The sequence below is a fragment of the Solanum tuberosum genome, unplaced genomic scaffold, assembly GCF_000226075.1.
Source record: "Solanum tuberosum cultivar DM 1-3 516 R44 unplaced genomic scaffold, SolTub_3.0 scf00214, whole genome shotgun sequence".
NCBI lineage: Eukaryota > Viridiplantae > Streptophyta > Magnoliopsida > Solanales > Solanaceae > Solanum > Solanum tuberosum.
In genome coordinates, this window is record NW_006239139.1 from 394,374 (window position 1) to 406,195 (window position 11,822).

At 34.4% G+C, this 11,822-nt stretch overlaps 2 protein-coding genes and 1 non-coding gene across 5 annotated transcripts; 2 read left to right on the forward strand and 1 right to left on the reverse strand.

The window, feature by feature from the left end:
* The first annotated feature begins 102 nt into the window (after positions 1-102).
* Positions 103-6,882, forward strand: LOC102596583 (transcription factor UNE12-like). Of its 3 annotated transcripts, XR_001474520.1 has the most exons (9): positions 103-360; positions 1,121-1,219; positions 2,370-2,489; positions 2,642-2,707; positions 3,143-3,208; positions 4,439-4,516; positions 4,650-4,898; positions 6,513-6,602; positions 6,804-6,882. XR_001474520.1 is itself a non-coding variant. In XM_006355989.2 (8 exons), exons 1-7 carry the CDS (start codon positions 130-132, stop codon positions 4,878-4,880), a joined length of 891 nt encoding a protein of 296 aa, XP_006356051.2. In that variant the 5' UTR covers positions 103-129; the 3' UTR covers positions 4,881-4,898; positions 5,219-5,557. The 3 variants fall into 3 exon arrangements, 2 of the variants coding, with proteins under 2 accessions (XP_006356051.2, XP_015168141.1); XM_006355989.2 differs by lacking the exons at positions 6,513-6,602; positions 6,804-6,882 and adding an exon at positions 5,219-5,557; XM_015312655.1 differs by lacking the exons at positions 6,513-6,602; positions 6,804-6,882 and having other exon boundaries at positions 4,650-5,557.
* LOC102596255 (auxin-responsive protein IAA4) lies at positions 5,625-8,594 on the reverse strand. The gene is made up of 4 exons (XM_006355988.2): positions 8,001-8,594; positions 7,394-7,586; positions 6,548-6,862; positions 5,625-6,051 (listed from the first exon to the last, which is right to left on the reverse strand). The coding sequence occupies exons 1-4, from the start codon at positions 8,053-8,055 to the stop codon at positions 5,973-5,975; spliced, it is 642 nt and encodes a 213-aa protein (XP_006356050.2). The 5' UTR covers positions 8,056-8,594; the 3' UTR covers positions 5,625-5,972.
* Positions 8,595-9,199: 605 nt separating this feature from the next.
* Positions 9,200-9,417, forward strand: MIR8007B (microRNA MIR8007b). Its single transcript, NR_130383.1, has one exon. It is a non-coding gene; the product is annotated as a microRNA MIR8007b (primary transcript).
* The last annotated feature ends 2,405 nt before the right edge of the window (positions 9,418-11,822 follow it).

An 11,822-nucleotide genomic window follows, 5' to 3' on the forward strand; every position in this document is an offset into this window, starting at 1 on the left:
AAGATATTTTTACTAATTCACCTCTTTAAAAACTTGTTGGTAATTTGATAAATATGTGAACATTTTTAAAAAAAAATTAATTATAAAGGCAATATAACTCAATAAACCCAAACTCCGGCAAACTCCGGCATGGCGAACAACCCACCGGAGGTATATGCTGCCGATGATTTTCTCCAGCAAATTCTGGCGATTCCCTCTTATGCTAGCCTGCCGGTAACTGATATAAGCGCCGGTACCTCATCGGAGAATTCAGCATCTGGTATCTCTCAGCTCCAGCATCAGCGGCTGTTCCCGTTGGGGTTAAGCTTGGACAATGGCTTTGCTGATGCCAACAACACTGGAGGTTTTCAAGTGAAGACTGTAAGCCTACTACTTCCTCAATTCCAATTTGTCTGACACTTTACGGAAAAGTATGTACCTTTTTACTTGTTCCTCTAGGAGTTCATAATCAAGGACGAAATAAAAAGGAATAATCCATAGATAGAGATTTTAACGTGACCTCAACTAGCAAGTAGCAACTAAACACTTCAACTTCGAGTATGCACATCTATACACCTGAACTATCTTCACTCCCCAAACTTACAAAATGACCTCCAAAATTTATGTGCTATACCGGCCCCGGTGTCCACGAGACACAATGGGTACAGGTTGGAGGGTTTAGTTGCCGAATTGACCAAGTTGAGGTTTCTAGATGTGCACTCTCAAAAAGTCGGAGTGCTTACTTGTCAATGCTAAAGTCAAGTTTGAGGGTCTGTCCATGTATTATGATTTATGACAAATAAAAATATAGATGTTGGAGTTCATGAATGTGAAGTTGTGTCTTTTTTTCTTCTTTTGAAAGATAAAAAAGGCAGTGGGCCAAACAAATTGGGACAATGGAAGTTTTTCTATTGTGAAAATTTTGAACTCAATTCATAGTATTTTAGAGTTTTTTGGTTTACTTCTGTTTTGCAGTGCCTCCTTGATGATACTTGCATAAGTGAAATGTACTTACTTAATCAAAATAATCAGTGTATTTAGAGTTTAGCTGGTGTGGGGAAGGAACTGGATATGCATTTCAAAAGGAGTAAGCTCGGGGGATAGTACCATTTTTTTATTTGTTATTCATGTTCTTTTGCAGGAAAGAGAAGCAATGGACATGGGGAATTTATACCCAGGTCTAGAACATTTGCAATCTCATGCTGTTTGCCTCAGTGTTCCTCAAGTTCACCAAGTCCAGGTTACATATTTCTGTTTTTTCACTACACTATTGTTTCATAGTAATTACATTTTTTATTCTTTTAGACTAGTATTTCCATATAATATCAGCAAGCTTAAATAAATCAATTTAATTACTTTACGTAAAGTAGCTGTTGAGAATTTAATCACTAGTATACTTGTTGGAAACCTGGTTTTGCCCGTTATTTGATATGGGTCCTTGTAGTAAGATTGCTATTGTTTCTAGAGTTTTAGTTTGGTGATGATGAAGGGACCAGAGTGAGTTGAAGAATGTAATAACTAGGCAAATATGGAAATCATCACTACTATCTCTACATAACAGAGATAATAGAAATCGTCTTCAAGAAGCATCAACTCCCAATAGACTCAAGGGTGTGGTCTAGTGGTCAATGAAGTGGGTTGAGCACCATGAGGTCTCAGGTGCAAATCCAACAGAGATAAAAACAATAGGTGATCTCTTCTCATATGTTCTAGCCTTGGTGGACAGAGTTACCCGCCTGTTGTTGGTGGGGATAGTAGTAGCCTAGTAGGTATCCCCTGGAATTAGTCGAGGTGCTCGCGAGCTAGCCTGGACACCACGGCTATAAAAAAAAAAGCATCAACTCCCAATATAAAATTGACAGGCTGCTGAATCTTTTTTGACCTCTTAGCTTCAGATACTTAATGTTCCTAGTAAAGGTGAAAAAATTGCACCTTTTGTTCCACAAGAAGATGTCTATTTTATTTGTGTACTTCACATTAGCTGGACATCTACATTTTTGCTATGGATCATAAGGAAGGGGAGACAGTGAAAGGCTTTATCATATTCTTTTGTTGCTTCCTTCTGTGATAGCTTGTTTCTAAAATCTTGAGTAGTGGTGGCAATTTCAGCTCAAAATTGTTTTGACCCGCCCAAACCATCGATGTTAAACCACCCATTTGGAATATGGGCTAACATGAGTCCACCCAGTTTTCAAACCGTGATTCTTTTTGCATTAGTTTTTATGTATTTCATTTATCCCTCACTTCCTAATTCCAGTTTAGTTGCATGCAACAGGCTTGACGAGTCTTATATTGATATAATTTTTTTTTAAATGTGGCATCTTTGTCAGTTTATGATTTATATCTGTTATTTACTAATAGATCTCTTAACTTCTCTTTGGTTCTTGCAGCCTTTTCAAGGCCACCCAACATCAAGCACAACAGTAACAATACCACACCAACCTGCAATTCGTCCTATGGTTCGGGCACGAAGAGGACAGGCCACTGATCCACATAGTATTGCTGAGCGGGTAATATAGCTAATATATTTAGGTGTTTTTCAGGAGAACATTAAGCTGTGTTGATTCTCAAAAAAATTAAATCAATTATGTTGTAAAATGTGGGGGCCTGTGGATAATGCTCTAGAAACAAGTGCCTGAATAATGTGTCTGTCTCTTTACAGTTAAGGAGAGAAAGGATATCAGAACGAATAAAGGCTTTGCAGGAACTTGTCCCCAGCTGCAATAAGGTGTGCTCTATTCTCTTGTTGCCACAAATTCCATTGATGAGCATTCGTTTTCTTGTTGCGACAGATAACAATTCAGGCTCATTCAATCTTAAAGCTATATATTCCAAATAATGGAAATATTAACTTTTGTGCTGACCCATCGTTTATCATGATGTTAAAATACCAATACCTAAAATTGGAAAAATAGTAATCTTTTGTTATAACAACTTCCTGTTGGAGTTTGACTGTTGCTTAATGGATTCAAGTTACTAAATATGAAAATTGGCTGCAATTTTCAGACAAGTTATTCCTAAACTTCATTGTAATTGGTACTTTCTAAGAATTGGCTCACTGCAGTTTTATTTTTAAAGATACAAGTTGGTATTATTCAGTTACAGATGCAATTCAAAAGATGTCATAACTTGTGGTATTGATATTTTTTTTCTGTCTTGCCAGACCGACAGGGCAGCAATGCTTGATGAGATTCTGGACTATGTGAAGTTCTTAAGGCTTCAAGTTAAGGTAATTTGTTGATTATTATCAGGAAAAAACTTTTTTTTAAAAGTAAGGTAATTTGACGGTCAACTAATTTTCAAGCCAACTACTAGCTTAGCTGATGATTCAGTATCGTCTAGCCATTATATTCCATGACAAACATCACTAAAGTCTTGCAATTTCGAGTTATCTACAACAGCACTGGTTCTTTTTGTTTTTTTTCTGCCATATGATTTCATTCTCGTTTTGGATAATGGAACCGGTCTATTGATATGGGGAACATATTAAGCCACCACCTCCACGAAAAAATAAGCTAGTCTAAGACATTCTGAGAAGTTCACAATCTGTTTGTGAATTTTCGTGGTGGTGTTTAATAATTCTTTGTTTGGGTATATCTTTGCCAACCTCAACTAGCTTCATTCTGTGAGTTGGGATGAAGTGGACGCATTGAAGGTTATTGACTTAACATCACCTTAACCGTACACTCCGAAGGATTACACTGTGTTTCCATTAATTTATTTTGCTTCCTTGCAAGTTTAATGCACCTTGTAGTTTGCTAATGAGCAATAATACTCTTAGGGGTCGTTTGGTACGGGGGATGGGATAGACAGTTATCCCTTGATTGGGACATCCCATAGGATTAGTTATCCCAATTTCCACAATTTATATGGGATAGCTAATCCTATCATTTTATTTCAAATGGAATTAATACCTCTAACCAAATGCAAATAATCCTGTATTTTATCCCAAAATTATTATCCCTTATCCCCCGTACCAAACGGCCCCTTAGTGATTTCAATTTTTGCTTGATAATTCAAACTGCAGGTTATCCTTGCATCAACCATTCTAAGAGTGTTTCAATTTTCAAAATATAAAAAGAAGAAAGAATCTCGTCCAACACTGGTTCAACTTGTTTCTTTCCATCAATTGAAATTCTTCTTCCTCTTTTCCCTCCCATTAAACAAATAACCTCGCCGAGGATGGATGGTGGCTCTTAAAGTCTTGTCTAGTTGAAACATTATTTAATGAATTTACTGGCTGAAATCTGTAATTGAATATTAATGATCATCATCTTAGTCATGTTTAAAGCTCTTAATCTTTTACCATTGTACTTTGTTTTGGTCATCATTGCAATCTTTTAAGGGAGTTCTGGCTGTAGTAAAGGTTGGACAAATTAAATACATGAATAAACCGCCCCTTATTAGTTCTCCTAATTATGTTGATTGAATAAATGATTTGCCTTAAATCTGCCTAAAGGTACTGAGCATGAGTAGGCTGGGAGGAGCTAGCGCGGTGGCACAACTTGTTGCTGATATTCCATTGCAGTCTGTTGAGGTAATGAACACAATCACTCGTTTCTGCTTCTAACTAACTGAACATCGTAAAAAATACCTCTATAGTTTCTGATTACTCAACTGTAAGATTGCTACATTTTCTCCAAGACTTCAGTGTTTCGTCATTATTTTAGGGAGACAGCTGTGAAAGTCGATCCAACCAGCACGTCTGGGAGAAATGGTCCGATTCTGAAACAGAACAAGAGGTAGCAAAGCTCATGGAGGAAGATGTTGGAACAGCCATGCAGTACCTTCAATCGAAATCACTCTGCATCATGCCTGTTTCACTTGCTGCACTTATCTATCCTACTCAGCAAACCGACAACCAATCAATGGTCAAGCCAGAACCAACGGCCCCATCGTAGACTTCTAAGTTATTGCAGGTGCAATCAAGAACTCCTAATTTCTTTTTGGCCCATCCGTCTATATATCCTTACCTATTTTCTCTTGTATCACCCTCTGAAATCCTTCGGCAATGCAATCAAACACAATTTTTGCTTTTAGCTCAACCATTGGCCCCTTTATCAACTTTCTTGAGTTTAGTCACACCTTGAACAAAGGCAACACTTAAGAGAGCAACCAATCCATTTGTATCATTGTAGGGAGGAGTGTATTTTTTTTTTTTTCAAACTCTCTGTTATTAGTTGCTTGTTCCCCCTTTTTTCTTGTGGGTTGGTTGTGACTCCTTGTATCTTTTTTATAGTGGATAGCTAGTAATGTATTATAAAAGAAAATTGTCCCAGATTGCATTTGGTGGACTGTGTGGGGAGAAAGAAACCAAGTTTGTTTGAAGACAAAGTCATTAGTATACAGAAACTAAAGATGAAATGTTTAGGGCTTTTCTTTTTTTGGTGTAAACATAGCTTAATGGAGGATTTAGAATATGATGTACTAGATTCCTTATGAGAAGATTAAGGATTAGGAGCTTCTTCTTCTTTTTTCTTTTTATTTTTTTGCTCATCTGGATGTAAATATGGGGGACTTACACACCCTTCGTGTAGTTTGTTATTAATACACAAAAATGTTACCTGTTCAAAAAAAAGTAATTATAAAAGTGATCAACTGGCACTTTGTAAAGTGTATTGTAATTAAAAATGGAAATTGGAGAACAAAACATACTTTTCATATCAAGAATTGAAAAGCAAAAATACAATGTGTTTTTGTACAATTGGTTTCACAGCCAAAAAAAAAAAAGTACAGTTACTTTGTATGTTTGAAGGGGAGATTATCTCAGTCTCAAAAAAATATGCAGGATTTCTAGACCACCATGGTTTATCCCCTGCTATATATATGATGTTACAACAAGAACAAAAACGAAAAAGTAACTGCAATTACTAAGTCTTTTTTCTGTTTGATTACAGTGTTTCAAAATAAATAAATAAATCAATTTCAAGATTCTTCTAAACAGAGAAATCTTCATAAAAGCCTCAAAAATGCGTGTGGTATATTTATATATATCATAGTTCACATGATCCCAAGCCTCTTGCTTCTGATCCTTTCATTATCCTCAGCCTCTTGCATGATGACACGAACATTCTGCAATATCCATGAAAATAATCTCATTAAAATCCATGCTTAGACATGTAACTTATATAAAATTAAGTTATATACATTGACAGTGTAAAGATTTTTTACACGATCTATGTATTTTAACTTATTATACATGTTAATTATTTACCATATTTATCAGATTACCAATTATACATATTTACCATAAGTGTTTAGCTACTTACTCCTGACTAATGCAGCTTAGCCTTTTTAAAAAAAAATACATTTTTAATAATCTTATCTTCCAAAAATTTGCTTATGATTGTGTAACAATTCTTTTAACAAGAAGTGGAGTGGTGGTCAAGGTTCAAGAACTTACTCTCGACCAATGCAGTTTAACCTATATTAGCAAATTAATTGTTATTTTTATCAGATTTATCAATCATATGTATTTGTTTACAACTACCTTATAAATGACCTGATTGTGCAACTATTTTTAATGGTAATAGTTCGGGGTGGGGTGAGTGAAGGTTCAAGAACTTACTCCCAAGGAACATCTCCAACAAGCATCAAATCGCCTTCTTTATCTTCATAAGCAGGTGCAAATTCTGACCCTTTATAGCCTTCCCTCTCTGAATATTCACCTATGTTGAGCTTGAACATTTTCTCCATTGCTTTAAGGAGTTCAGTGTAACACTTGTACATTTTAAGATCAATTTTTCTAAGAAAAGGGGCTCCATCCATGCTAACTTTGACATAGATTCCACACTGATCTTGATGAGCTTCTGTTTTCTTTGTAGTAATTTGTAAGGTGTTCTTCCGGTAAGATCTCACTGGTGGCCACCCCACTATTTGTGCCCTGCAATTAAGTAGGCGGAGCCAGAATTTTGAGTTAATGCGTTCTAAATTCTAATAAATAGAAAAACAGCTTATTGGATTCTGGATACGTTGTTTATATATATTAAGTGGATCTCTTCAGAAAAATACAGGATTTTGACCAAAGGTATTAGTTCTGCTTCCTCTCTAGCTTTTGCCCCTACTCATTCAAGACTTGAAAAAAAGTAACCCCTCTTTTTTTATTTTATGTGTGGCATCGTTTCTTTTTAGTTGATTTACAAGAATAATAGTTTTCTAAATTTGGAAATAAATTTAATAGAACTTTCCATTTTACCATAGCCTATCTTGCTCAGATCCTCCAAAAGTATCGCCACAGCCATGTCAGATCTTTCAAAAATAGTGCATTTTGGATGGTCAATACATGTGCAGTGGCGAATTATATAGTTACTTCTTGTTTGTGGTAGCAATTTAACTTAAAATTTCCATTCCACCCTTAGTTAAAATTATTCATTTCTCGCTTAACCGAGTTAAACAGATGGAGTATGAAACTTACTTGGCAACAGGGGGTGTTGTGGCTTCATAATCTGAACTTGATTCATCTTCATATTCAGACAAAGACCTTTTGTTATTCTTAAAATTGGGCACAATTTGTTGGTGATCAACTTCTTCCTCTGTCCCTGGCAAACCCAATCTAAGTTCTGTTGCTTTAAGATTCAAAATTTTCTCCATCCTGGTAATAAAAACTTCTGCACAACTATACCTCAAACTATAAACTCAAAGTTCTAGGTCTTTCTTGGTTTTCTTCTTCAATATTGATGTGAAGAGATTGTTTTTGACCTTGTATTTGTGTTCAAGAAAATATGAGTTAGCTAATAGTTTGTGGGTTGTTGTTATATAATGGGAAAAGGGGGAAGAGTTGGAGAATCATTAAAGAAATGTTCCAAAAGTACATAAATTTGGGACAAAGACAAGCTAAGGCTGTTGGCTGGAAGAGTAGCAACTTTGAACATGTAGGGGACAAGAGAGGGACAAGCTCACCCACATAAATGGACTAACACTCTAGAAGACTTTTTTTTTTTTTTTTCATTTAGACACTTCAACTGGACCTGTTAGTTGTTACCTGTTAGACATTTAACATATATCTAAGATATAACTCTTACCTATCGGATCAATTTCACGTGCTTTAGACAGGTGAGATATATGTTCTTTGTCCATGTCGGTTTATATATTGTGTTTAATAGGCATACATTGATTGACTGAACTCGAAGTGTTTGGTATATAATGGTCAGTTGAAGCGTTGGAATGAAAAGTCATACAACTTAAAGGGATTGTCAATATATTTGTTACCACTTTTCGTTTAGACACTTCAACTTATCCTGCTACCTATTAGACATTTAACGTATGTCTAAGATATGCCTTTTATATATCGGATCAATAAGAGACATGTTGGCCTATTCTGTTTAATAGGCATGCATTGACTGAAGTTGTTGTGTGTAATAAATTTAGGTCAATTGTTATGTCAAAATGAGAAGTGGTGAAACAACAAGGGACCAACTGTGTAGTTGGCGAAAAGGAAACAATAGAGTAAATGGTAGGATGGTTGAAATTTTCGTTCTTAATTAGAAGTTTCGAGTTTGAGCACTTTGAAATATAGAATTTCAAGGTATGAAATGCTTCGGTACGTACCTATATTAATTATTAGTAGAAGAAATGATTTGTGAATACTGAATGAAAAAATTAGAGAGAAATGAAAGCAGGGAATCAGATGCTACATTTCATGAGTACAGATTGTACTTTCTTTTTATTTTATTTTATTTTTCATATTTGTTATTATTGTTTTAGCATCCCGATTAATTCAGATTTACACCTGCGTAAAGCACATTAAAAAGAGGAACACTATTATTGTAGAACAACTAACATATTCTGAACAATCAAATCACAGATCAACTTGTCTATGTAGTTGAAAGAATGTATACAACCAACAATGACAAGACAATTCTTGGATTTTGTCAATTAGAAGCTTCATGGCAGCATATTGTTTCAAAGAAAACAAAATCAGTTTTGCTGTATTTAGGTTGTGTTTTCATTGCCTTTCATTCTCTCCTCATTATTAATTACCCCAACAAACCTGCCTGTCTTTGACATCTAATCAATGCATTCAATTTTAAGAGGGTGGAAATTAGATCACTTCCATCCATAGGCGGATCTAGAATTTAAGTTCGATAAGTTCCACCTCTAAAATAGACGAATTTAAAACCTAACATAATAAGTGGATTCAGAATGAGTTTGATCTATATATATGTGTGTGTATTGTTCGAGCTCAATAGTCCAATAAAATATACTTCCACTGTCTCAATTTATGTGACACTTTTTGAATTTCGAGATTCAAACAAGTCTATCTTTGACCGTAAATTTTTCATACATCTTTTTAATATTTTGTGTTGTTGTGACTTATAGTACTTTTTATGTAGTTTATAAATATATAAATTTCATTTCAAAAAAATTAAAGATTACATGGGTAAATTATCGGTCAAACTTAAACTGTTTGACTCTCGAAAAATGAAAAGTACCACATAAATTGGGACAAAGGGAGTACAAAAATTTGTCTCTATAAAAAATAACTTTTGAAGAGTGAGGCATAACCTATGTCGAACAACTCAAACAACCTACACCTCAAATTTTATGTACATTTAATGAATTTCTTAATGTGTATATATATATATATGAACTCGTAATCGACCCTCGAGATCCGTTCATGGACAATAATATATCCAATGTAATTCGACAAGTGGAGTCTGATGAAGGTGAAGTGTGCAATCTTACCTCTACTTTATGAAGGTATAGGTTATTTTTGATAAACCCTCGGATGTTTCTGCCATGGACTTGAGGAGAAAAAAATGGTAGGCCGAAGAACTGATGAACGCAACTCACTCTTCCCCACACGTATTTCGATGCACACGAGAGGGTATTGAAATTGGACTCTCAGTCTGCTGTTAAGACTACATGTTGGCCCAAACCTCACTTCAATATCTTCTGTTAGCACATCATAAAGGCCTTCACCACCAACCTACCTTTGGTATTCCTACTCATAGGTGGATTCAAAATTTCAATTATTAAATTTAAAAACTTTTACCATCGAATTCGTCATACTAGTTACTATCAATAATTACCATCATTAATCAACATTATATATCGCTAACCGTTATCATCATTCACCAGCCATTAGCTGTTAGCATCATTTCACTACTAATTATCAGCCGCCACCACCAAGAACCACCGTTGATCACTACTGCCAACCACTATATCATAAGATACTACTCACAACCACCATCATTAGTCAATACCATCTTAAATCGACACACACAATCACTATTGTTAGTAATCTCCGTCACTAATCGCCATGTAAATTTTTGCCACTGCCACCACCAAAGACCACAATTGATCATTGTCAATCACTATACCATAAGATACTACTCACAACCATCATTGTTAGTCAATACCATCTTAAATAGACACACACAATCACTATGGTTAGTCATCACCATCACCAATTGCCATATAATTTTTAATTTTTTTTTTATTGATATGATATTAGATCAATTTAGTATTTTATTTGAACATTATACCAAGATAAAATTTTATATATTCAAATGTTGAGAAAACAAACAATCTTAACTATTTAGTACTCAGATTTTAATGCAACATCTTAATAATCAGATGTGTATTCAAATTCAAACATCTAAATCTCAATGCATATCTTAATATTAACTTGTGCGTTCAAACTTTAACATCTTAACCTCAATAAAAACAAATAATATTAGTTTAGTTTGAAAATTAATCAAATTATAAGAAAGAAATAAAGAAATTAAAATTGGTAAGTGTTGAGCAGAGTTATTTAGCATGTTTTGGGGCCTAGTATCTCGACTTATGTAACCTTTAGAGAGTTTAATATAACTTGACCAAATATTAACTCAATTCTTTTTAATTCATTCAAATTCAATTAAACTCGCATAATTTGACTCAAAATCATTTGCTTGATAAAAATTTCAATAACCGTTTACTTGGTGAAAATAGTAAACAATATTGTATCTAGGTGAAAAACTAGATGTCATACCATTAAGGGATCTTGAAATAAATATAGATAGGAATTACCTCACTAACTAACTTACATACCCTATGCACGATAGCTATTGTTGATGAGGAGATCATAGACTCTTGATAAAATGGAATGTGATTACTTGAATCTTAGAGTTTTGATGCTATCATCGACTTGCATTGCTCAATCATTTTGAATCATGTTCAAGGCAACACTTTGATTGATAATGTGTTGGGTGTAGTTAGGACCATGTTCAAGCAGATTTCTCTGGAAGCTAGTCCACACAAAGTTCTCATCAACGAATGAAATTTGCGAGTCATTTATTTTATTTTAAGGTGAAACTCTCTTGATCGAATTTCACAAATACACACTACAAGTCTACAATACAATGATGTTTCTTTTGATATTTATTTTTACATTTTTTTAAAGGATACTTACGAGATGTTATTTTTCAAGAAGTTCTATTACTCTAAAGAAATCAGACGCTTAACACATTTTTTTTGTTTCAAACATATCAAACATAAACCAATTAATAAAAAATATCAATATAACAAGAATTCGAACAAAGTAAATATTTTCTTGATAACTACTTAATTTACGAACAAAAGCCTCAAGATTTATGATATACATATATGATCATTCACTCTTAATCAAGATATTTCGAATTCACATTTTGTGTATGAAAAGAATTTCTAAGGTACGAATATCAGATATCGAGTGAAACCCCTCCCAACCCCACCAAGAAGCCACCTAAGATCTACACTCAAGCATTTGTCACATGACTTTATCACGTGATCACACAATTTCACTATCAAAGAATCGAATCTACCCCATTAAATTTTCATTCCTCCAATCGGCGGCCCACCGCTTTCTTACTCCGTTGGCC

Bases quoted from the DNA above. Each gene is read 5' to 3' on its own strand.
- LOC102596583 (XM_015312655.1), top strand. From the start codon at position 130: ATGGCGAACAACCCACCGGAGGTATATGCTGCCGATGATTTTCTCCAG. The intron at 2,708-3,142 runs GTGTGCTCTATT...CTGTCTTGCCAG, and splicing joins TTGTCCCCAGCTGCAATAAG to ACCGACAGGGCAGCAATGCT. The intron at 4,517-4,649 runs GTAATGAACACA...TCATTATTTTAG, and splicing joins TTCCATTGCAGTCTGTTGAG to GGAGACAGCTGTGAAAGTCG.
- LOC102596255 (XM_006355988.2), bottom strand. From the start codon at position 8,055: ATGGACAAAGAACATATATCTCACCTGTCTAAAGCACGTGAAATTGAT. The intron at 7,587-8,000 runs GTAAGAGTTATA...ATAGTTGTGCAG, and splicing joins ACGTGAAATTGATCCGATAG to AAGTTTTTATTACCAGGATG. The intron at 6,863-7,393 runs GTAAGTTTCATA...ACTTAATTGCAG, and splicing joins ACAACACCCCCTGTTGCCAA to GGCACAAATAGTGGGGTGGC.